Below are 24,992 nucleotides of genomic sequence, written 5' to 3' on the forward strand. Positions count from 1 at the left end.
GTAATTGGAATTTAATTAACATAAACATCTTTTTAATTAGAAGTTGAAATTTAATCATACCTTACAAAGAGGCAAAAAAACATCATGTTGAATTGAAAATTATTCAACTTTTGAAGTATAGTGGCGGCCAAAAATAAAGATTGAAATATAGCACAACCATTTTATTCTTTTTGCATATAAAATTTAATAAAGATGGATTGAATAAATAAATTAATAAATGAATCAACATAATATAAGTGTATAAATTTAATATAAAATTACATTAAATTTACACATAATAAGATTTAAACTTGAAGGATAAGACCTCATTGATGCAATATTTAAATTTACACGTAATAAGATTTATTTGATCATTTTAAATGAATTTATTTATAAGAAAAAAAAAAATGAAATCCCTTTGGATTTGGAAAACTGAAAAATAAGAGTGAGAACCCAAATTGGACCAGAGACGAACAAAACCAACCATATCATCAAGAAAAGTAAACACCACACAAGCTGCCAGGAACTTGCCAGCTGGTTTTCTCAGCCGCCCGCCCCTCCGCTGTCTCCGATTGACTTCAGTCTTCACTTCACTGTACTATTTTCAACGTTTGTTAAAACAAAACGCAAACAAATCCCACTTCTCTCTCTCCCCAATGAGTTGCTGTCTCACAAATGTCTTTACACCATCTTCTCTTCTTCTTCTTCATCTTAACTTTCTTCCCATCATGCCTTGCTCAAACCGACACCGTATCATGTCCCTTAAACTTCACTATCCTTCGCCCGCTCCTTTCCCACCCGAGGCCCCTGCTCAACACCTCCATGGAGTGTCACTACATTCGTCAGGGCCTCCGCCTCGTCCTCTCCGACTACCTTGAACGCACCGCATCTTTCTTTCCTCCCTTAAACTCCTCCGAGGCCTGTTGGCAGTCTTACCAAACCCTCATCCCAAACTTCAACATTCGTTCCTCTTGCGGTTTCCAAACCGCTTGGATCTCCCAAGGTTGCATGAACTTAACCACGAAAGCTGATTTCGAAGCTCTGATCCCAAATGCTACTTTAACCGGTGTCGTTTCGAACTGTAACCAGTCGTTACAGGGTTCAGCTTGTGCTTCATGTACTCGAAGCTTGGCCAATTTGCAAGCTTTGTACTTGACCGACAATTCAACTGCAAACGTGTCTGACTGTACCGCATACCCGTCTATTTATGCAGCTGCTGTTGCTAATTACTTGGGACCAACTGATGAAGGTACGGCCACTTGTTTATTTTCAATTGAGTTTAGTGATAGTAGTAGTAATCATAAGAGTAGTAGAAGAGGTGTGATTTTGGGTGTATTCATCGGGGTTGGTATTGGTTTAGCTGTTTTGATTGGTGCGTCTTGGTTTGTTTATAGAAAATACCAGGATTCGAAGAGGAAGAAAAAGTGGGATAGAATTAGGAATCTTGAGATGGGTAGTTTGGGTGGTTCTGGGTTGGCTTCAATCAGTGAAAGTACTAATTTGGTTAAGTTTACTTTCGACGAGATTAAAAAAGCTACTAGGAATTTCTCTAGAGATAACATTATCGGGATAGGAGGCTATGGGAATGTGTACAAGGGTTACTTGCCTGATGGCTCTGAGGTTGCTTTGAAAAGGTTCAAGAATTGTTCTGCTGCTGGTGATGCCAATTTTGCGCATGAAGTTCAGGTTATTGCTAGTGTTAGACATGTAAATCTTGTTGCTTTGAGGGGATATTGTACAGCTACGACCCCGTTAGAGGGTCATCAGAGGATAATTGTCTGTGATTTAATGAAGAATGGGAGTTTGTATGATCATCTGTTTGGCTCCATGGAAAGGAGACTTAGTTGGCCTATTCGTCAAAAGATTGCGCTAGGGACAGCTAGGGGACTGGCTTATTTGCATTATGGGGCACAGCCAGCAATCATTCATAGGGATATTAAAGCAAGTAATATACTTTTGGATGAGAAGTTTGAAGCCAAGGTAGCAGATTTTGGGCTTGCAAAGTTTACGCCAGAGGGGATGACACATTTGAGCACTAGGGTAGCTGGAACAATGGGATATGTTGCCCCTGAGTATGCGTTGTATGGGCAATTGACTGAGAGGAGTGATGTGTATAGCTTTGGCATAGTGCTTCTTGAGCTGTTGAGTGGAAAGAAGGCGCTGGCTATGACTGATGAGAACCAGCCTTCTCTAGTGGCTGATTGGGCATGGTCGTTGGTGAAGAGTGGGAGAGCTTTGGATGTTGTCGACAATGGCATGCCAGAGATGGGGCCACCAGAAGTTCTGGAGAAGTATGTGTTGATAGCGGTTCTTTGCTCTCACCCAGAGTTACCATGCAGGCCATCCATGGATCAGGTTGTGAAAATGTTGGAAACAGACATTTCAGTTCCCTCAATCCCTGAGCGGCCAATTCCTCTGGTAGCTCATATTGATGACATTGAGAGATCTATAAGCAGTAATGGGTCAGGTCAGCTGTCCTGTTCTGCTGGCTATCAGATGTTTACTTATGAAAATAGTCATCATTCTGGCAGTAAGGAGGAAGGGATAAGTTCAGGCTCTTGAATAGAAGTTTTTTAATCACAACATAACATAATTGCATCATTGAACAATAGAAAGTAGGCATATTTGCAAAAGAAATCACATACATGCTTATTAGAATGAATTTGTGGCATGCTGTAGAAGTGATGCAGCTCATGCTGGCCTAAGCTTGGACAGAAAATGATTGATGCTGCTCGTGCACATATTTTCCATGGTAAATCAACAGAGAATAGTGATATTTACGGCTTTGGCTTCAGCACTGTGTTTCTTGATAAGAGAGTGGGAAGAGTGCAGCCATTGCGGTTGCCCGGAGCTGCATCTCATATGGACGAAGGATTCATCTTTGTAGTTCAGGAGCCATAGCTCGAGGATTAGTGAAGATGGTTGACTGAGTTTGATGTGCCAGAAGATGGTTGACCAACAACATGGTGAAGCAACTCTTAAACGTGAATTCAAATGTCTTATGTCCATATAAAATTTGTTTGCAGCGGTTGATGTAGATATTAATTTGCTTAGGGTTATAGGGTGCAAGTAGAGTGAAGAAAGTGTGCTTTGTCATATGGGAATTATGAATTTTATTTATTTTTTCTTTCATCATATCAATTTGATAATAAACAAAGAAATACAGTAAGAAATCAGAATTAAACTACAAAATGATCATATTTCTTTTCTTGTTTCTCATGTAGCAGGTGTTTCTTGCTTCCTTTTGGTCGAATGAAAAATTCATCGTCTTTATATACCAAAATCAATGAGTTATTACAATATCTTAGTGAACGAACAGGTGATAAAATTACAAATCTTACAGAGTTTTGAACTGCACCTCTGAGGTAAAGGATAATAATACTTCAAAATTTAAATTCCGACGGTATCAAGTAATGCAAATTCTCCCATGGACATGGTTGAGTCTTTAGCCTAAGCCTACACTACACTATACAGATCTTGCAAGATGCAAGCCTCATGGGTCAACCTGCCATTTGTATTTGGACTGGCCTCATGGTCATGGGTCAGCTTTAAAATATTAGCAGTTTTTTTTGGCCTTGTCATAATGAGCTTAATCTTGGGAAGGCAAATCAACATTACATACCGTTGAACTAAAATACACTCAGTATTCATAAAGTATACTGAAAAAGATGAATAAATACTTGTTGATATCTTTAAGAAAAAGTTTGTTGCACTTGAAGAATTTAAGTTTGGAGCCTCCATTTCTGACCCTATATATATCCCAAACGAATGCATTTTTTTCCAGACACGAAATCATTGAGTCAACAAATAAATTTTAAATTCACTTGATTACGAAGAATTTACGTATATTAAATTTTAAATAATTATTATAATTTTTTTTGAAATAATAATTATAATTTTTAATTTTTATGAAGAGATTATTAAAAATATTTTTGATAAAAAACATCTTCAATAATTTTCTCATAAATTTTTATGAAATAATTATTCAAGATATTTTTCACAAAAAATGTATTGAATAATCTCAAAAAAAATTTTTAATAGGGTTATTGAAAACGTTTTTGGCTAAAAACGCTTTTAATAATCCTTTTATAAATTTTTATGAGGTGATTACTCAAAAAAGTTTTTATCAAAAATGCTTTAGATAACCTCAAATTTTTTTTAATAGATTATTAATTGTATTTTTTAGTCAAAAACATCTTTAATAATCTATTCATATATTTTTATGAGGTGATTACTCAAGATAATTTTCACCAAAAACACTTGAATAATTTCAAAATTTTTTTTAATAGATTATTAAAAGCATTTCTGATAAAAAATGTATTCAATAATTCCTTTATAAAATTTTATGACGTGATTACTAAAAGCATTTTAAGTAAAAAAATGCCTTATATAATTTTAAAATTTTTTTAATAGATTATTGAAGGAGTTTATGATCAAAAAAGCCTTTAATAGCAACATTAATTTTTTTTTTTAAGATTATTCAAGGTATTTTTGACAAAAAATATCTTGATTTCATTTTATATAAATTTATGAAAAAATTATTGAAGATACTTTTAATCAAAAAATACTTTCAACAACAGCATTAAATTTTTTTTTGAGATTATTTAGGTATTTTATCAAAAAATATTTTTAATAATCCTATTAAATTTTTTTTTAAAATTATTCAAAACATTTTTTATAAAAATAACATTAAATAATCATCTTATAAAAATTTATGAAGAGATTATTAAATATGTTTTTTTATCAAAAAATATATCGAATAATCTCGTCATAAAGTTTATGAAAAATTTATTAAAAATATTTTTAATAAAAAATATTTTTAATAATCTTATTCAAAATGATAATAGTTATTTTCGAGTTTTAATTCAAATTAAATTTAAAAATAATATTATTATTTTTTTTAAAATCTTAAAATATTAAAAAAATAAATTTTTTATTACGAAACTTTAAATTTAAAATCAAATAATCTTAAATCAAATGTTAAAATTAAATATGCAACAATAAAATTTAAAGAAAAAACATATAAATTTTCCCGAATCAAATTTCCCTAAATGTTTCTAATATTTACTGAGGGTGACAGCTGCTACATTGCCAATAAATATCTTTGATAGATATTGATCGCAATTCAAACTACCGGTCAGTCCATTAAAACTGGTAGCTCTTTAAATATGTGTGCTCACTGTTTACAAAGACGGCGACTGCTCAATCGTACAAAACAAAACTGCATAATTGGAGAGAGAGAGAGAGAGAGGGGGGGGGGGGGGGATTTATTGCAATGAAGTAAAAAGAAAATGAAAATAGGAGTACTTGAAGGCTGAAGCTTGAATGCCTTGGGAGTTCAACGCGATCAACAACGGGACAAGTTGCAAAGCATGTTAACCACAAAGACATAGTTGAAAAGACCGCTTTTTTGTGGTCTCTAGACAGAGAATAAACTCTTCTGGACCACAACGGCGGCTAGTCATCATCAGGAATCAGTAATAATAATACTAAATAGTGTTTTGGTTTTACAAAATCATGGATTTTCAATCTTGCCTGCTTTCTTGTTGCATATATATGTTAAAATTCATTCTTCTATTATTCAAATTTTGAATACATGCCACAATGCTTTATTCACTTGTGTCAAAGTAATGTACTTCATTTTAACTAGCACTAAAAAAAAATAAAATTACAGCAACGTGGAGCCACTGAATGAAGAAAACAGCTAGCAGCATGCCTCGATGTGGTTTCATATTCAATACATACGTAAAAGAAACGTGGCAAGTTTGACAAAAAAAATGGAACTCTCACCTGGAATTTCCACCTTCCATTTTTCCATATCTTCTTCACCTTGAACAAATTGCTTCAAGCTTCTTCTCTTTTCCGTTTGTATCAATATACTGACAGTTAAATAGAGAAGGAGACCATGGCCATCAAAGAGGATATAGAGAGAGGTAACGACAGTGTGCATGAAGAGGTAAGCGTACCTCTTTTGCAAGAAAAGAAAAACATGGCCGATGAGGAAGATGGATATACAGATAAGACAAGCAGCAAAGCAAGTTTATGGATGGTTTACCTCAGCACCGTTGTTGCAGTATGTGGTTCATTTGAGTTTGGATCCTGTGTAAGTCTCCCCTCTCTACTCTCTAGAGCTGAAAAAAATGTCCAAGAATGAGGTTAATTTGCTTGTAATATTACTTTCATAATTCTAATACTAAATCCAAATCATTTTCAGGCAGGCTATTCGTCACCAACTCAGACTGCCATTAGGGAGGATCTCTCTCTGACTCTAGCAGAGGTATTCAGAATGCTTAATGGTTTGAACATAATACGAACAGATTTTAGCAAGAACTTATTGGAGGAGAATTGCATACTTTTTTCTTGCAGCTGACAAGATTAGCTAAAGCTAGAATTCTCATTAAAACAATTGGTATTTTTACTTACAGAAGCAACTTCAAACTCATGCCCTTGATCTTTGAATGTGCAGTATTCAGTGTTTGGTTCTATACTGACTTTTGGTGCAATGATTGGTGCAATCACAAGTGGACCAATTGCTGATTTTATTGGTAGGAAAGGGGTAAGCAGAGATATCATTGATTAACGTATGCTAAACTGCTCTTTCATTGAACACTTTTGTTTTGCTTTAACCATGAATATCATGTTCATTACTAAACATGTGCAGGCAATGAGAACAGCTACTGGCTTTTGTGTTGGAGGGTGGCTTGCTATTTACTTTGCTAAGGTTTTAATAGTTCTATTAAACTGCAAATTAACCAGAACCAATTATGCGGAAATATGACTTAATAATCTTTTTGTCTTAATTGAAAAACAAAAGGGGGCTTTGGCTTTGGACATTGGAAGACTGGCAACAGGATATGGAATGGGGGTCTTCTCATATGTGGTGAGTATCTATATCTCTTCTAGGATTTCACTCCTAAACCTTCTTCAGTAACTGGTACATTACCTGTTCTTAACGACCGTGATGCCTTTATTGAATGTATGACAAGGTACCAGTATTTATCGCTGAAATTGCACCAAAGAATCTTCGAGGAGCACTAACAACTATAAATCAGGTAACATGTGCCTGTCAAGTAGCAGCAGTCATTATCATCATCACAATTTCCTGAAGTTGTAAATTTAATTTTCTGAACAGTCATCAGTTGACTGAATGTGCAATATAAATGCATAACAAAGATAGAAAAAAATGAAACATGTACACAGTTTTATCTGATTATTTCTCATCTTATTCTACAGCTTATGATCTGTAGTGGAGTATCTGTCGCCTTCATAATAGGGACAGTTCTAACTTGGAGGGCTTTAGCATTAACAGGTAAAAGTGTCTTATCCATTTATTCAAAGCACAGGGATTCACAACATTCTTCTGCAAAACCATGTGCACGTGTGTGTGGGTGAGTTTGTAAAGCTAGATAACACAAGCTGGGACTCACAAGTGGAGTGATTGCAGGACTTATTCCTTGTGCAATTCTAGTCTTTGGACTCTTTTTCATTCCAGAGTCTCCCAGATGGCTGGTATGAAATAGCAGTGAAAAGATGATTGAATCCTTTTTTTCCCCTGAATTATAGTAACATTAAATGGGAATTGGATAAAAATCTTAGATATAATGCAGGCAAAGATAGGACGTGAAAAAGAATTTGAAGCTGCACTACAAGACCTTCGTGGCAAGGATACTGATATATCAAAGGAGGCAGCTGAGATTCGGGTTCTTAATTTAAACCTCTCGTCCCAACCAACAGTGAAAATGAGTTAGAGCATTATAGAGAAAATGTTTAAGAAATAACTTATGCTATTGCTTGACAGGACTATATAGAGACTCTCGAACGGCTTCCAAAAGCCAAAATGCTGGATTTGTTTCAACGAAGATACTTACGCTCAGTCACTGTAATTATAACTCAGTTCCAAACCCAGTTGTACAATCAGATTCAGATCAATCTTCTTCGAATAATTAGCAACCACAACTTTTCACCCTTATATCTTAATTAATGGTTTTTTATCATGCATTTATCTTTGATCAGATAGGAGTTGGATTAATGGTCTTTCAACAATTTGGGGGGATCAATGGAATCTGCTTTTATGTCAGCAATATTTTCGAGTCGGCAGGTAATGAAACCTTTGAGTTACACCTTGATGCACGAAGGAAAAAGATTAGAAAGAGCCTGGTAAATGCACTTCATAAGATAATGATGACAAAGAAAGTGAACCTCGGCATTCTGTCTTCTATAACAGATACATAGGATTTCCCTTTTTTTTGGCCAGAACCAGGATCTAGTAGGATAAGCCAGTTTTCTGAGATGTATTTTATTCTCTATGAAATTATTGGAAATCCAACTTCTAAACCTCAAAAAATTAATAATAACAATAATAATAAAAAGGAGCAATAATAAAGAGTCCTATCTATTATTAATATTGATGCTTTTGTACTTTAAATGTCTCAGGATTTTCTGCCACTATTGGGACAATAACTTATGCTATTCTTCAGGTTTCATCTCTCCCTTTCCATGATATCCATGTAGTTCTTCCTGGCAAACAATAGCTTAAAACAATCATTTGTTCAGGTTGTGGTCACTGGCCTTAATGCAACTGTGATTGATAAAGCTGGAAGAAAGCCTCTATTACTGGTAAATATAAGAGCAATTTAACAGTTATGAGGTCCTTAAATTGTTGAGACAAATTGCTTTCATGGACAGAAGGTGAATCTTATATTTTCCTTTCATTCTAGGTTTCTTCAACGGGATTGGTCCTTGGCTGTGTACTATCTGGGATTTCATTCTATTTTAAGGTTAAAATGTCAAACTATCATCTATAACTATACTTCCCTTTGATGCTGTCAATTACTAATATTTTGAGAATTTTTGCCAACCAGGATCATAATTTGGCACTCAATTCAGTTCCCATTCTTGCTGTAACAGGCATATTGGTAACTTTATCAAATCATATACCCATTCAATTTGTTCATTGGCAAAGTATGGCTTTCCATTTCTCCTATGTTATTTCTGACACGAATCTTAATTGAGCTCAGATATACATAGGTGCCTTTTCAGCTGGGATGGGTGCAGTTCCTTGGGTTGTAATGTCTGAGGTAACAAAAAAGTCTGCAAGATTTACCATTCAAATCGATGGACTAATCATTCCACTTCTATAAACAAGGTATTTGGTTGCAGATATTCCCAATAAATATTAAAGGAGTGGCTGGAAGCCTAGCAACACTAGTGAACTGGTTTGGTGCATGGGCAGTTTCTTACACTTTCAACTTTCTTATGACCTGGAGCTCCTATGGTAAATAGAATATATTTTTCCTCTTTTTATCTTTAAATTCCCTACAATCAAGCAGTAATTGATTCAATTGAGATTACAAAGCAAGTTAATTGGCTTCACAAAGAAAACTTCGACTTTGAGAGCCAAGTTTTATGTCATATTTGTATAAAGCATTAGGATGACCTCCAAGAAATATAAGATATGGGAATTTACCTTCAACTCTTGTGGATTTCAGGTACCTTCATTCTTTATGCTGCAATCAATGCACTGGCTATATTGTTTGCGGTCACAGTGGTACCTGAAACAAAGGGGAAAACCTTGGAACAAATTCAGTCAGCCATTAATGCATAGAGAATCAAGCCGGTCATTCTTCAGTGAAGCCGTTATCTTGAGACCTAAAAGATGCTTCCTAGCAATAAATAGCATTTACTGATGGTTTCAAAATCAAGCAAAATGGATGCTAAATTTGGGTAATACAATTATTTTATAATGGAAATGAGATTTTATAAACACTGATGGAGTACAAATAAAAAGGCAGCATCTCTTCGCAGAAAAGAAAGCAAATGACAAATAGACATCAAGCTCTGTTTGCTTTTCTATGAAATGAATTGCCAATGAGAAGTTATTCAACATTCAAAATGTTATAAAATTAGAGTATTTTGTTTGTAAATATTTTTTCTGTTTGATTTTAATAAAATTATTAGTGAATCACGGCCATGGATCCCTACATTCAAGGTGGAAAATTGTAGGCAACTTAAAGAACAATTATCCTTATTTCTTTTTATTCAATCTATAATAAAGGAATACATCTAAATAAATAAGAATAGTGAAGTTCCTTATTAGAAAAAAACTTACATTAAACAAAAAACAAAAATAAAAAAAAGATGGAGAATTATATTATTCTAAAATAAAAAAAAATCCCTAAAAACTTAACAATCTAAAAACTTAACAATCAAAATAGTTGACTAAATTAAAAAAGTAAATGAGAAATAGTTCTAAAATAAATTAAAAAATTAAGCTGCACTAATATAAGAGAATCAGATTTGCACTAATGTAGGAGAATCAAATTTCTACACTCCTCCTTAAGCTGGGTTATGAATGTTAATCATACTTAGCTTGGATTTCAATTCATCAAAAATGCTTTTAAGAAGAGCTTTAGTTAGAATATCTGCAATTTGTGAACTTGTAGGGATATAGGCTAGTTTGACTAACCCATTTTCTATCTTTTTCTTTATGAAATATTGGTCCAGCTCTATGTGCTTGGTCTTATCATGATAAACAGGATTTTTGGCAATACTTATAGTAGCCTTATTGTCACAAAACAGTGTCATAGATGTCATAGTATGAACTTTTAATTCTCCAAGTAACCTCATAAGCCAAATTCCTTCACAAATACTATGGGACATTACTCCTAGCTACAATAGCTTGTTCTTTACTTCTCCAAGTGACCAAATTGCCCCAAACATAAGTGCAATATCCAGTAGTGGACCTTCTATCTATTATTGATCCAGCCTAGTCTGCATCTGTGTACACCTTCACTGCTTTGTCCATTGACTTATTAAAATATAGACCTTCATTAAGACTCTTCTTTAAGTATTGTAGGATGCGATGAACAGCTTTGAGATGCTCATTGGTTGGATTATTTATGTATCCACTCACCATCCCTACTACAAACTCGATATCAGGTCATGTGTAGGAGAGGTAAATAAGCTTCCCAATTAGTCTTTGGTATCACCCTTTGTCCGTAAAGGAGCTTTCATTTTCACTTCCAATTTTATTAGTTGAGTTAATCAGTGTATCAGTAGGTTTGCATCCAATCATGCCGGTTTCTTTGACTAGATCAAGTATATACTTACACTGAAACACTGATACTCTATTCTTAAACCAAGCCACTTCCATCCTAAGAAAATATTTAAAGAACCCCAAATCCTTTATTTCAAACTCCTTTGCAAGAAGTTTTTTCAAATCATCTATTCCTTCCTTGAGATCTTCGGTGATTATGATATCATTCACATAAACAATACGAACAACTCTTTTTCCTTCATTAGTGAACTTAGCAAATGTAGTATGGTCAAATTGACATTGAAGGAATCTATACCTCTTCAATACCTTGGTTGACCTTTCAAGCCAAGCCTGAGGAGACTGTTTAAGTGCATACAAAGTTTTCCTAAGTTTGCACACGTTGCCTATGTTGTCTTCCCTTTCGAAACAAGGGGGAATTTCCATGTAGACATCCTCCTCCAAGTCACCATTTAACAATGTATTCTTGATATCAAGTTGGTGGAGAGGCCAATCCAAGTTGGCTGGTAGTGACAATAGAACTCTAACTAAATTGAGTTTGGCTATTGAAGCAAATGTCTTCTCATAGTCTATCTCATAGGATTGAGCGAACTCCTTTGCAACAAGTCTAGCTTTGAACCTGTTTATACTTCCATCTACATTGTGCTTTATTATGAAGATCCACTTACATCCAACCCTTTTGGGCAAATCTGAAATTTTCCATGTCTCATTTTTCTCTAGTGCCTCGATTTTTTCAAAAACTGTTGCCTTCGAATCTAGTTCATTGAAGGCTTCCTGAATATTTTTTTTAGAATTTGCACATTGTTAAGGTAAGTAGGAAAGGCTTGAAAGTTTGGATTTAACCTGTCATATGAGATATACTTGTAGATAAGGTATTGGGTACATGATCTCACACTTTTTTTTAATGCAATAAAAATGTCAAGGTCACCAGTTGCCTCACAAGTTTCAGCTTCAGATTCAATAGGAACATTACCTGTGTTAGTTTCAAGTTCTTGGAGACTTGGATTAGGTTGATTTTTAATGCTGGGCTGTGTACAGTTCTCCACATTTTCCTGTGGTTGCTTCATTGAGTAGACTATTAGTTCTTTTGTTTTTTCTTGTATAACCTTAGGGTTTCAAAAGTCAAAAGTTGTCTGAACATGTTGGGTTTCGAAATCCGCATGGCTGATAGGTTAGGTAGGTTGGGAATCTACTTTTGAAAGGGTTTGTTGGGAAATTGGCAAGTCAATAACTAAGAATTGACATTCCTGAGTAGTATTCTCCCTCTGAATATCATTCTTGTTGTAGTATGAAAGTTTATCAAAGAAGGTGACATCAATAGAGTTATAGAATTTTTTTGTGATGAGTAACACCTATAGCTTTTTTGGTTGGGGAATAACAAAGGAAGATGCATTTTAAAGCTTTGGGATCAAGCTTGCCACGGTTCTGTTGGCTAATATGAACAAAACGCAATGCAGCCAAAGAGTTTGATAGGGATATAAGAGATCAACCGAGTTTGTAGGTAGGAAGCAAGGAGAGTTTGACAAGGTGCTTTAAAGCCAAGAACTTGGGAAGGCATTCGGTTAACCAAATAGGTTGGAATAAGGACAGCTTCTCCCCAAAAATATTTAGGCACATTGGAAGTCAACAAGAGGGATCTGGTCACTTCTATCAAATATCTGTTTTTGCGCTCGACAACCCCATTTTGCTGTGGAGTGTCAACTCAAGAACTTTGATGGATAATGCCATGCATGGTGAGGTAAAGGCCAAGAATAGAGTTAAAGTATTCCCTTCCATTCTCAGTTTTTAGGACTTGAATTTTGGCTTGAAATTGGATTTGTACCATGCTATCGAAGTTTTGAAAGATTTGGCTAACCTTGGATTTTTATTTTATAAGGAATACCCGAATGAGTCAAGTATGATCATTGATGAATGTAACAAACCACCTCAAACCTATGATATTGTTAACTCTTGACAATCCCCAAATGTTACTGTGAATCATTGAGAAAGGCTAAGATGATTTATAGGAAAGGTTAGGGTAGGTATTTTAAGTGTTTGGAAATTTGACAAATTTCACATTAAAAATCTTTAGAGATGTTATTGAATAATGAGGGAAATATCCTTTTTAGGTATGAAATATTTGGATGTCTTAATCTATAATGCCATAACATGATAAGGTCATCCTTGCTAGTACGAGAGGCTAAGGCTGTACAAGAGTTTTGTGGTCTCTCAAGTGCATCATCTTGAAGAAGGTAGAGCCCTGCATACATCTTAGTACTGCCAATAATCTTCCCCGAGCTCAATTCCTAAAATTCACACAAGTTGAAAAAAAATTTAGTGATACAACATTTATTCTTCGTAAGCTTACTGATAGAAAGTAAGTTACAGCTTAAATTAGGGACATGAAAGATAAAGTCGAGTGTTATGTCTTTCGAAACTACAATAGAACTTGTTCTTGCCACCTTTGAGAGAGAGCCATCAGCAATTTTTACAGCAGAACTATTATAGCAAGGTCTATATGTGTTGAATAAGGATGCATCTCCAGTCATGTGATCTCATGCTTATGAATCAACAATCCAAGATTGTGTATTTTCCCATTGAACACTTAAGGCATTTAGGAAATTACCTTTTTGTGCTAGTAAACTAGTTCCAAAGGTTGCACACTTGTTTTGAATGGTTTGTTAGAGCATCACCTCTTTGTGACTTTTCTCATGCCATACCTTTGCAGAAGAAAAGTTCTCACTCCTGCTAGCCATAACGGAAACTCGTGTGGTTACAGTCTAATGATTCAGGCCGACTTGCTCTGACACCATGTAGAAAACTTAAAGAACAATTGTCCTTATTTCTTCTTATTCAATCTACAATGAAGGAGTGCATATAAATAAATAGGAACAGTGAAGTTCCTTGTTAGGAAAAAACTACATGAAACAGAAAACAAAAAATAAAATAAGGAAGGAGAATTATACTATTCTAAAATAGAAACAAATCCCTAAAAACTTGACAATTAGAATAGTTGACTAAATTAGAAGAGTAAATGAGAAATATTCCCAAAATAAATTAGAAAATCAAGCTGCACTAATGTAGGAGAATCAGATCTGTACTAATGTAGGAGAATCAAATTTCTAGAAAAACCACTTATCCAAAACTAGTGAACCACTTCCTTTCAAAATGATAGTTTTTTAGGGTCTATCAAACTTGCTGGAAATGCTAAATTACTATGACATGATCTTTTTCCTGTAACTTAATGGTGAAACAAATACAACCTATAAGTGTATACATTTCTGTCTAGTAGAGGTACAATCAAAGAAGTAAGAAAATAGAGATCAGTAGCAACAGCAAATGAAATTTCTCATCATTTAGGTGCGAAGGGGGGATGTTTTAGAATCTCACAATATACAATAAACAGAAAAAGAATGGCAGTATCAGTGATTCGACTATTAAAGAAGGTAGAAACAAGAATCGTTCTGCCAAGTACTTTCACCAAAATCTATTACAGGGAAGTTTGTAAATTTTATAACTTGTTACATGCAACCAGTCAAAACAATCTAACAAGCTTATTGGCAAAAAGTCAAAATTACAAGAATTAATTTACTTAGGTTAACAACAGCTTACTTACTACTTTAGGGAAAAAGATGGGCATCTTTTGCTTTCTACATTTTGTGGACAAAATAATTAATGAGAGAATAAATAATGGATATAATAGTAATAGATTACATGAATTCCAGTTTGCTTGTATGACATTTCAATGCTCATAAATATTTAGGAACTGACAAATTGAGACAAATCTATGCTCTTCAAAGCATATAGATAACTCTATTGAAGATCCAACATTCTAGTTATTCCATTAAGAACCAAAGAGCAGCAAGCTATTAAGCACATAGAGATTCTAAGCTTATAGTCACAAGAACATATCCTTCCATAACATCGACAATGTCATGGTTTCTTATAATCTTAGCTGGCTTATACTGACTAGCTGGAGCTCCATTCTCGATTGCTACTTGTAGTAACCTGTCAAAGCTACCACATTTCAAAATGGATAGTGACAAATGGTCTACCTCGCCTTTATTCCTCTGCACCTTATAAAAACTTCCCAAACTGTCTTCGAGAGTAGAACAACACTTTCTAAGGAGTACAATTGACTCCTGCAACTTATCCTGTAACAACATATCACAGTCTTTTACTTCAACAAAAATCTTCAGCCTCTTAGGACTCAAATCAGAGTCAAAGAAACTCGTAAACTCCACAATCTCTATTGTCATGCCTATGATATTTCTCAATACAAGTTGAAGACTTTCCATAGCAGCCATCAAATCTGCCTCAGTCACTATGTCATATGAAGTTTTAGGAGCTCGCATCACAAATGCCAGCAATGGAGATGAATTATAGAAGTCAACAACTCTTACAATATCACCTAGACGATATCTATAAAACCCTCTATAAGTAGTCACAACCACTTCATACATCTTCCCTACCTCAACACCACAAATATCCACAGTTTCTTCACCAACAACCTTGTTCTGAGTTGAATCAAATGGAAGAAACTCAAAATATGCAGCAGTTGGAAGCATAACAAATCTTGTCAGATCTGGTGGTTGCTTGATATCCAAGTTAATTGCCACACAGCACTCTGATGCAAAGTAATCCCCACCAAGCAGAGTTACCTCTCCTGCATAGTACTTAAGTTTGGAATAGTACTGCTTCATACTTCCAGTTGTAACACATCTAATATATCGAACGTTAGGCCATAATTTATGCAAAATCCCACCCCAATTCTTCTCTTCACAAATCAACCGAATTCTATTAGACAAATCTGGTTGTGGCCCACCAAGAACCTCAACAACAGAATCTCTCATTGGAATATCGTTAATGTCCAAACATGGAAACCCTTTTTCAATATCCTCACATAGTTGCTCCCACTTGGATTCCAAAACATGGAAAGCCTTAATCAAACCTATTGCATATGGAGCATGAATAGCATCCACAGAATCAGAAATCCTAAGACCACAAAGAAGGTGGCAGTATATTTGGTGCTCAACATTTGATCCCAGAATCACTTCCTTGGGGCTAGTGAGAGACATAAATATAGAGCGATTCACATTGCTATTATTACTCTGCAAAGGGAATGAAGAGGCAGCCATTACCTTGAAACCGCCTTTTGTAGTTGTAATGCTATCGGCATATATAAATGCCAGTCTTCTATTTATTTCAGGCCTTGGAGGAAAAAACCTAAACAATTGAAAAAAAAAATAAAAAATCATCACATTAAAATAATGTCTTTGAATTGAAAAGAAAACTACAATTATAAGTTAGAATTTCTCCTTTTCACTTTTTTGAAATCCAAAATCTAAAAAGAAATTGAATTTATGTAAAGATCATTTGTTTTCACTTAGCTAAACAAATTACTAAAAAAAAAAAAAAACAATTTTTACCTTCGAAGAACAGCGGCACTTCCTTGATGAGCTATATACGACGCCGCTTTTGAAAGCGCAGAGTCAAAGTAAGGTATCAATTTAGGCTTCATTGAACTTGTTCCAGAACTATTCAAAAAAATAAAAAATCAAATTTATTGAAATTTTTATTAACTTGAAAAAGAAGTAAATAAAGTGTATTTACCTATAAAAGAAGCAAAGGAGAGGGTCAACGGACAAGAGGTGGTGATGATCATGATCGTCAGTGCAGTCTCCGTTGGCTAATTGACTGATGTAATCAGCGTAATCATCGTAGCAAGATAACGGCACGAAGTGTCTAAAAGTGGCGGCGTGAATGGGTGCATTCTGATCTTGGACGTCGGGGAGGTAGCGTTGGAGATAACGAACGCGGCGCTGGTGTTGGAGGATGGAATGGAGAGTCTCGGCCTGCTGACGCGCGATGTCCTTCGTTGATTCCTCTAGTTGCTTCAACAACGCCTCGTCTGTCATCTTAAAGTGATCGCCTACTGGACAACTTAGCGATGGCGGAGGATAGCGGGAGAGATACGCGTACCGTTTTAAAAGCAAATTTTCAACGTTTTTTCTTTTGACTTTTTGACTCAACGTCGGTTTAATGAAAAGAAAAAATATTTTTATTCTTTTATTTGGAAAATTAAAATGAATTAGGAGAAGGAATGAGATAAGAAAAGAGGATATATGTCATTGCTCATTTTATTTACATGTACGAAGCTAGGAAACTGGTAACAGCTGGTAGCCGATTTTGATAAACGGTGGAACTGCCCCTGGTATTTCCCATTCAAAAATGGTATTAGATTTAACAAGGTCGGCTATTCTTAAAAAACGTCGGCTATTGGTTAAGCCTAAACCTAATAGTTGAGCTTGATAAAAAATAAAATAAGGACAAATGCAGCTAGCTGATCTTGGGCTAGCGAGCTAATAGAGGCCCATATTGAAGCGAAGTAGCCATGTGCAATGAGGCCCATAAGATGAAGAATCATCAACCGTGAGTAGGCGGTAAATAGCAACTATCTTTATAAGCATCAGCATTGTGAAATGCTTAAGATGTGGCCAGTGAGACAATTTTAAAAATGGAGTAAGTCTAGAAATGAAATTATCTTCTTCTAACGATTTACTAATTTAATAATTAGATAAATTGGTTATCACTGTCATGTCTTAGAATTGCAACAAATGACTTTATAAAAAAAAATAAAAAATTTAAGGTCAGTCGAATTTGCTCAAGTGTATAGCTTTCATGCTCTAACTCTATTTATTACAAGCCACCACCATGTGAGATTCATCAAGTTTCAATGATTAGTGCAGGCAGTTGCCCCTTAAATGACTACCTATTGGAGTCTTATAGCACTGTCAGTTCAATGGTTCTCATATATCCATTAAATCCAGCTTTACTTAACCAAATAAGTTTGTGAGGAGTATCATTTTAATTCATCATGTCAAAAGCATCTGGTTACCAGGTATACAAGCACAAATAGTAATAGTTCAGTAACAAAAGATACGCATACAAAAGAAAAATATATACTCTTTAAGCTGTTTCAGTTTTCCTTCAAGAACTATACAAATAAATTCCACACCAAATATCATCCCCTTGTTTCTATTTAAGCCGTCAATGATTTACAAAGCATAATAGGTTGCAGATCCAAAACCATCTGTTCCCTAGATTTAGTATTGGGTAATAATAAAAGATAAAAATAAAAAAGTCAAATCTCTCATGTAAGTGTTTTCCATATACTTTTTGATGGAGAACCGTTCGTAATCTTTATGAGTTTCTGTTTCTGTTTTGGTTGCCATCGCTTTCTACTGACATTTCCTTGAACATTATCATTTACTTTTATTATATCAACTTTAACTATGTGATGATCGGAAGTCCCTTTTGAAGACAGGACGGAATACGACCCTGGAACAAACTTGTTTGGTGAATTTGGGGATGCCAGTATGTAGTCTACCCGAGTCCCATACTTGCATGTGCCCTGCACACCTGCATTCAATCAAAGGATTTTTCAGGTCATGTCATTGGTTGGATTAACCAATTAACTGTAAACGGTTAGGCCAAAAAAAAAAAATCAAAGAGAATGGTTTTGTACTTTGGCCTTTGGCAATCACGACTACGGGCTCACATTCCCCTGCAAAGTCCTTAGCATCTGTGTATTGTCTATTCTTCAGAAATTTCATCACTTCAACCTTTGGTATTGGTTTCCCCATCTCTTCATAGTACTATATGATACAAGTTCATTTAAAAGATGTTACTTTAAAATCCTGTATGACAGAATACATTCAGGGAAAAGGTCCCCATATATACCTTAATAATGTCTGTCCACCTCTCTGTGGAGTAATCTGTTTCTTCCAAGGAATTGAGCCCTCCAGCTAAGATATGTGGACCATCATTAGATTGAATTATTGCATTTATCTGCTTCATGCGCCAGTTCTCATCAAGATGATCAAGGTGAGTGCAGTGGAAGTTGACTTCTCCTGTCTGGGGCACTTCAATAGTTGCCTTGAGGACATTCCTGTCGTCAAAAAGCCCAAGAGAGTCAGCATAAGTTTTTAAGTTCCGAAGCTATCCGTCTGTTCTAACTGTTAACAAAAGGAAATTCTAAGTTTTGTACTAACTACCAAGGCTGTGTTCATGGTTATCAGAAAAGAAATTTTATGGCAAGTCAACTAACCTGATTGCAACTATTTAGTTAGTAGTAATACATATTACCATTTGATCTCAATCACGAACTTTATACATTAAGAGGAGTTTCCTTCCATTGTGTTTTATCTCCTCACATTGCTGCTTTTTCAAGAAACATGGACAAATCTGTGATCTTCATTAATTCTTCTCAGTCATGTTAATGATTTATCAACAAAGCCTACCCATATTGCAGATATAACAGCATATATCTTACCTAACTTCAATTGATATACTTTCAGATCATGATTTTGTTTTCCACTGAAACAAACAAAAAATAAAGTTGAAAAGTGTATAGCAATATATCTTCTCCACTTTAAGTAATACTAACAGCTATCACTAACTATTGATCTTTGCCATAATTTGATAAATTTCCCACAAGACAAACACAGCCAAAAACTGTGTTTGGTCAAATGCATTATTCTTCTCTAACTACACCCATAAGGACTACTGCTCCAACTAGTGCACCAGATTGTTCATACTCAAGCAAGATGTAGTATTACTTGGAATGATAAAACTTCTTAAGAGGATAGCTTATCCCATATGAGAAGAAGAAAGTCTAAACAATTTTGGAAAGAGAAAAATAGGCTGGAACAACAAAAGAATTTGGTAAATTTCTTATAATTTGAGAACCCTTTTTTTTTGCTGCATTAAGAAAATTAGAAACAAATACATTATGTTGAATGGGTATAAACATCTTTCTTGTGAGCTGAAAACCAGAAATTGTACAATAATGTATTAAATTCAAGAAATGGCTGCAAGTTCTTGTTCTGTCTACTGCCTGCAGCTGTTATGACAGAACATTGTCTAATGTGGACTGTTGTTACGATATGGTTAGGCAAATCCACAGATTAAATAAAATTTGTTAGTCATTTGGGGCTAAAAGGATTTAGATGATAGTGGTGGACAGAATAATTAAGAAAATAATAACCTATAAGTAATAGTTGGGGATTACAAAGTATTTTGTGGAAAGCTTCACGCAACTTTCTAATAAAAATGAGAATATTCTGTGTTAAAAGTAACAGATAATTGTTGACTTTTTCAATAGCAAACAACAATAAGGTTCTAAATTCTGTTTTGCAAAGGTTTAGAATCTTAAGATCATAAAACTGGAATATTGACTTGAAAATTTCTATAAAAAAAGACTACTTTCATTTGTTTAGTTAAAGCTAGAATGACAATTCCTTAATATTGTTCATAATGGAGAAAAAACATAAAAAACTAAGGACCAATCAAAATTCAAAGTTTTAACAAATTGAAAATGAAAAAGAAAAACTTACCTAAAATCTGTGTCATCAAAGATCTTCTGCACTTTCCACCGCTTAATCGGCCACTTGGAAAGCACGGCGTTGCCGTATTCCGGTGCCCAACTCTCAGCAAATACATAGTTCATCCCCAAAGCAGCAGCTAAATCAGACAAAGGCTTCATGGCTTTCTCTTCCTCTGCTTTCACATCTTGCAGAGCTAATATATCAGCATCTAATTCTCTCAAGACTTCAAGCACTGTCTTTCTGCTTCTATAACTCTCAAAACAATCAGCTACATTTCTCATATTTGTTGGAAAACTCACTGTTGATCTCAACGGAGCTTTTCCTTTCAAAGTTCTACTCACAGCAGCACTTGAAGAACCCTCATTTTCTTGCTCTTCAGAGCTCAGTTGTCGATTGCGCAATAAAGAAATCTCATTATCTGGTAAATTGATGGACACCCTCAACTTAGATTTCACAAATTTTTGCTGCTTGGAGAGATTCTCCTTGTCATTCATGGAATTTGGATGCAGGGGAGATTGCTTTAGTATACTCTTTGGCCGATCATTTGTAGACTTTGTGCGTAAACTAAGATCCATGGAGCGCCTAACATCTGTAAAGGCTTCACTGTCATAGCCAAAACTTGAAAACTTATCTGCTTTAGGCATTGCAGGAGCCATAGAAAACAGGGCAGCATTAAAAGTCGCTATACGTATGGGCCTCACTGAATTCAGACTACCCAATTGACCATCTTGGTGAACTTTTGAAGTCCCATTGACGATAGTATGATCTTTAGTATCAATATGAGCCTCGGAGTTTGATTTGCCAAACTTTTTTATGACAATTTTGGACTTGGAACGGCGGCGAGGCGGCCACTGGAGGCGGCCACAAAGGCGCTTGATTTTCTTAAGGACTTTGAGCATAGTGGAGATGTTGGTCTTGAACAAAATGGGTCGCTTTTGGTTGTTGCATGAGAAAAAAATAGTGAGAAAGAGTAGCAGAGTTGTTTCCTAGAATTAGAACTCTATTCTGTTCTGTTTCTTGATATGAAAAAAGATGGCAAAGATTGGTTTAAATGACCAATATTTTTGTTTCAGTTAGAGATTGAAGTGAGAAAGCAGTCTCATTGGAAGAGGTTTGGTGACACTTGCGGCAAAACAAGGGTTGAATGTGACTTTAAGGTTAGAGACAGGGAAAGACACGGAGACAATGCCAAATCAAGTTGCCAACTGCTGGAAATGCAAATTGTGTGGGTTTTTAATAGTAGTTTAGAGTTTTTGTATATTAAAAAAAAAAAAATTCAGCACAATTTTTTAAACACAATTTAATGAAAAATTAGCTAAAAATTTTTTTTTAAAAAATTTGTGGAAATTAATAAAATAAAAAGACACAACAACTCCACTGGAAGAATGAAAACTTCTTGTAATTATCAGGAAATCGAAGTAAAGGGGAAAATAGCTTAAGCATAACTTTTGTTTTTTCATTTTATATTATATACAAACAATATAATAGAAGGTTGTTTTTTTATAAAAAAAAATTCCAAAATCTAGAGTCTTGTAGCTTGGAATTTCAATGTTTTCATATTACAAAGCTCAAATTGTGTTTTCTGATGATTTTTTAATCTTGGAACTATCTTCTACATTTAAGATAGTCATAAATCATAGTTAATAGCCATAATATCTTGGACTATAAATATCAGATCTCTGTCTGAAAATAACATATTTCTTTCTTCATAAAAGGTTATTATTTTAAACTTATAACAGAAAACTTCAATTATTAATATTAAATGTCCCCAAACCATCAATTTTTCGGTGCTCAATCTCTTCTCCTGCTCTTCCAAAGATTGCTGTTTAAAATTGTAAATTGAAATTTAACTAACCTTTAATATATTTTGCAGGATGAAACCTGAAAAAACTGATATTTTAGCTAGCAATGTTAGCTTCATACGCGGTCTTCATCGGGACTTCCTGCATGGCCTGCATCACACATATATAAAACAATTAAAAAAAATTGTGACCCAGACGTCACAAAATGGCATCCACTATAAGTATGGTTATAAAAAAATAAATAGAGTTTTGAGAGTTAGTTGGAGAATGGTTTTATTTAAAGAAGAGTTAATATGTGGGTCTAGTTGGGATCTGCTGTATGAAGAAAAGATTCCAAATGCACGAGTTTATGACTTTGTTCTTAGGAAAGCAATTCGATTCTTTGAAAACATTGACAGCCTCTCCCTCAGCCTGCTGGCCTCACAAAGCTTCTTTGCTTATGGCTGTTGGAAGATTCTTTACAACTTTTTTTTTAATATTTAAAACCATCAAAATTTGAACACTTATCGTTATAAGTACGACTCGAGTACTCTACCAACATATTACATAATCACCGTTTAGCTTGCAAGCAAATTTTGTTGTCTTACTCTGATGGTAGCCTTGACCCATTACAGTTTTAAAACATTATAGTTTAATCAACTAGTAAATTAATTATATCAGAGAAGTAACACAGATACGTATCTTAACAAGTCAACTTGCTGGTGTAGAGTGGAGATGGACAGATAGTTAACTAGTTTATATAGGAGTTGTTTTGGAGTCCCCAAACTGAAACTATCATATCATATTCCGCATTGGCCATGGCAACGTAAAAGATACACCTTTACATATGTACTTTTTCGAAGAGTTAGAAAATTTTAACATTTGATTCAATGGTTATTCAGTTTTTATTTTTCCCTGGGAAAAAAATGCAGATTCTATTTTGTTTGTGTGAAACTTTGGAAGTTGAGCTTATCAAGGACCTGATCTTGGCGTAATTGATCATGACAGTTTTCTTAAGTCATCACTCACATGAACACATTTTTTTTCCTGCTTACATGAACACATAATAATTAAAAAATAAATTGCGTTATACTTTTATATTTGTTGATTTGAAGGGAAAGAAAGCTGCATCAGATTACCCTGGGAGGTGATTGTATTTGTAAATAAAACAAAGTGATCATAAATGATTTGAGGGGAAAAATTTATCAATTAATATAGATATAATATATTCATTTGTTCTCATCCTCTTGATTTTTGTTAAGTTTAAATTACCTTATCTGACAGCAATTCTTCGTTCCACTTATCTCTCCCTAACTTTCCTCTAAAAAATTTTCCTTCCTATTTATCCATAACATATATTTATCATACAATAGCATAAAAAACTCGGAATAAAATTTGATATACAGACAAAAAAAAAAAGTGAGATTTTACTACCGTAGTTAGGATACTATCCTTATTTTGGGTTTAGGGTTAGTTAAATTGGTAAAGGATATTTCATTTTTAAGATTTAGGTTCGATTCTCGTCAAGTGATTTGTAAATCAAATGTAAATGATCTGAGATATTGATATGTCTTCGTCTTTGAATGGGGTAGCCTCTCACCTAAACATTTTAAGTACCAAAAAAAAATAAAATCTTATGGAAAGTGTTTACATTTATTTATTAGTTCAGTTGGTCATCATATCCTGTGGAGAAAGTTGTAGTTGAAGTACTCTACATGATTAGTGCTGCAACATTAACGAGCATAACCAATAACCAATCTTAGAACTTTTATGTTGCATGCAGCTGGAATAATCACATGTTCTGCTCGTGACATCTGATGTTCAGTTAGTGTGTGGGCTATAAGGATCAAGAAATCAACAGAAATCAAAGAGAACAACCCTTACAGGCTGTTTGTTAATCACTACAACTTGCCAGAATCACTTGACGCCAGTACTGGGACCAAAAACATACACAAGTTTTGGCAATCTTCCCTTTTATCTTCGATCCCCACAAACTCACATCAATAGTTAAAGGGATTCAGAGATTTCAGAAGCAGAAAAACCCAACTTCATTGTATCTTTGCAATATAAGTTAGTTTGGAGTCTTAAGACCTCTGCATTACCTTTCTGACATGTCAGTTTAAGGAATGGTAGGTATTGGCAATCACTGTGGTTGGTACCAAACTGTCTAGAAGCCTAAGAATGGGTTTTTTTTTTAACACTATATCCTTTCCTTTGCAATCAGAAAATATATTCTCTTTAATATCCATGAGTTAAGATGATAATAAAATAAAAAATTCACTAGAAGACCTTAGTACATACATATTCATATATATATATATTTACATATTCTGTTAGTTATCTTGAACTAGATGATCAATAAAGAATTGTACTTCTTTGGGGGCTTGTTTCTGCTTTACCTAACTGATTTAATTTTTTCATGAGCAACGTGTACGAAATTCCCTTTTCATTACAAACTACGAAGATAAAAAACGATTGGCTATTGCTTAACTTGATGATAAAGTTATAGTAGTTGGAGTAATTTAATGTATTGTGGAGCTAGCACACTTTGAATTTGGAAAAAATGTAAGGCACGACTTTTACTTCTAGCACATTGTTGAGATGGGGATATGACACCAGAAAAGAACAGAAAAGATTTATGTCAGTCATGGAAAGTTAGAAAGTAACCAAAAAAAAAAAAAAAAGAAAAAGAATCCCAACAGAGGCAGGTAGTGGCAGAACGGTAGTAATCCATGGGAAAGACAAAGCCAACAAGGGCAGTAGCAGAAACAGGATAGCGCATCCACAGCTTGGCAATGTCAAAGAATAATG

General features: G+C 34.5%; 4 protein-coding genes and 1 long non-coding RNA gene across 9 annotated transcripts; 2 read left to right on the forward strand and 3 right to left on the reverse strand.

The window, feature by feature from the left end:
• Positions 1-332: 332 nt before the first annotated feature.
• Positions 333-3,114, forward strand: RKF3 (receptor-like kinase in in flowers 3). Its single transcript, XM_022902371.2, has one exon. The coding sequence runs from the start codon at positions 655-657 to the stop codon at positions 2,539-2,541; it is 1,887 nt and encodes a 628-aa protein (XP_022758106.2). The 5' UTR covers positions 333-654; the 3' UTR covers positions 2,542-3,114.
• Positions 3,115-5,534: 2,420 nt separating this feature from the next.
• LOC111305158 (uncharacterized) lies at positions 5,535-9,586 on the reverse strand. Of its 4 annotated transcripts, none has more exons than XR_002691955.2 (5): positions 9,446-9,577; positions 7,407-7,531; positions 6,923-7,042; positions 6,035-6,110; positions 5,535-5,858 (listed from the first exon to the last, which is right to left on the reverse strand). It is a non-coding gene; the product is annotated as an uncharacterized LOC111305158 (long non-coding RNA). The 4 variants fall into 4 exon arrangements; XR_016331279.1 differs by having other exon boundaries at positions 7,407-9,294; positions 9,446-9,573; XR_016331280.1 differs by having other exon boundaries at positions 7,407-8,496; positions 9,446-9,570.
• LOC111305157 (sugar transporter ERD6-like 7) lies at positions 5,885-9,949 on the forward strand. 2 transcript variants are annotated; one of them, XR_016331277.1, is made up of 18 exons: positions 5,885-6,082; positions 6,194-6,256; positions 6,446-6,535; positions 6,641-6,700; positions 6,794-6,859; positions 6,966-7,031; positions 7,213-7,288; positions 7,424-7,488; positions 7,587-7,679; positions 7,778-7,858; positions 7,993-8,077; positions 8,413-8,456; positions 8,533-8,595; positions 8,697-8,756; positions 8,841-8,894; positions 8,997-9,056; positions 9,125-9,253; positions 9,468-9,949. XR_016331277.1 is itself a non-coding variant. In XM_022902400.2 (18 exons), exons 1-18 carry the CDS (start codon positions 5,885-5,887, stop codon positions 9,581-9,583), a joined length of 1,455 nt encoding a protein of 484 aa, XP_022758135.2. In that variant the 3' UTR covers positions 9,584-9,949. The 2 variants fall into 2 exon arrangements, 1 of the variants encoding a protein (XP_022758135.2); XM_022902400.2 differs by having other exon boundaries at positions 9,139-9,253.
• A 4,734-nt stretch (positions 9,950-14,683) lies between these two features.
• LOC111305156 (putative indole-3-acetic acid-amido synthetase GH3.6) lies at positions 14,684-16,966 on the reverse strand. Its single transcript, XM_022902399.2, has 3 exons — positions 16,625-16,966; positions 16,441-16,548; positions 14,684-16,237 (listed from the first exon to the last, which is right to left on the reverse strand). Exons 1-3 carry the CDS (start codon positions 16,927-16,929, stop codon positions 14,881-14,883), a joined length of 1,770 nt encoding a protein of 589 aa, XP_022758134.2. The 5' UTR covers positions 16,930-16,966; the 3' UTR covers positions 14,684-14,880.
• Positions 16,967-17,446: 480 nt separating this feature from the next.
• On the reverse strand, positions 17,447-22,365 carry LOC111306421 (uncharacterized). The gene is made up of 5 exons (XM_089751086.1): positions 22,324-22,365; positions 20,410-21,386; positions 18,755-18,962; positions 18,540-18,669; positions 17,447-18,433 (listed from the first exon to the last, which is right to left on the reverse strand). The coding sequence occupies exons 1-5, from the start codon at positions 22,363-22,365 to the stop codon at positions 18,165-18,167; spliced, it is 1,626 nt and encodes a 541-aa protein (XP_089607212.1). The 3' UTR covers positions 17,447-18,164.
• Between the last annotated feature and the right edge of the window lie 2,627 nt (positions 22,366-24,992).

The sequence above is a fragment of the Durio zibethinus genome, chromosome 21 (genome assembly GCF_047325235.1).
Source record: "Durio zibethinus cultivar Kanyao isolate XHJ-2024 chromosome 21, ASM4732523v1, whole genome shotgun sequence".
Lineage (NCBI taxonomy): Eukaryota > Viridiplantae > Streptophyta > Magnoliopsida > Malvales > Malvaceae > Durio > Durio zibethinus.

Bases quoted from the DNA above. Each gene is read 5' to 3' on its own strand.
- RKF3 (XM_022902371.2), top strand. From the start codon at position 655: ATGTCTTTACACCATCTTCTCTTCTTCTTCTTCATCTTAACTTTCTTC.
- LOC111305157 (XM_022902400.2), top strand. From the start codon at position 5,885: ATGGCCATCAAAGAGGATATAGAGAGAGGTAACGACAGTGTGCATGAA. The intron at 7,289-7,423 runs GTAAAAGTGTCT...GAGTGATTGCAG, and splicing joins GAGGGCTTTAGCATTAACAG to GACTTATTCCTTGTGCAATT. The intron at 8,457-8,532 runs GTTTCATCTCTC...TCATTTGTTCAG, and splicing joins TAACTTATGCTATTCTTCAG to GTTGTGGTCACTGGCCTTAA.
- LOC111305156 (XM_022902399.2), bottom strand. From the start codon at position 16,929: ATGACAGACGAGGCGTTGTTGAAGCAACTAGAGGAATCAACGAAGGAC. The intron at 16,549-16,624 runs GTAAATACACTT...TTTTTTGAATAG, and splicing joins CTCCTTTGCTTCTTTTATAG to TTCTGGAACAAGTTCAATGA. The intron at 16,238-16,440 runs GTAAAAATTGTT...TCAATTGTTTAG, and splicing joins AGTGCCGCTGTTCTTCGAAG to GTTTTTTCCTCCAAGGCCTG.
- LOC111306421 (XM_089751086.1), bottom strand. From the start codon at position 22,365: ATGTGTGATGCAGGCCATGCAGGAAGTCCCGATGAAGACCGC. The intron at 18,670-18,754 runs GTATATATGGGG...TGTATCATATAG, and splicing joins GGTGGACAGACATTATTAAG to TACTATGAAGAGATGGGGAA. The intron at 18,434-18,539 runs GTACAAAACCAT...GATTGAATGCAG, and splicing joins CGTGATTGCCAAAGGCCAAA to GTGTGCAGGGCACATGCAAG.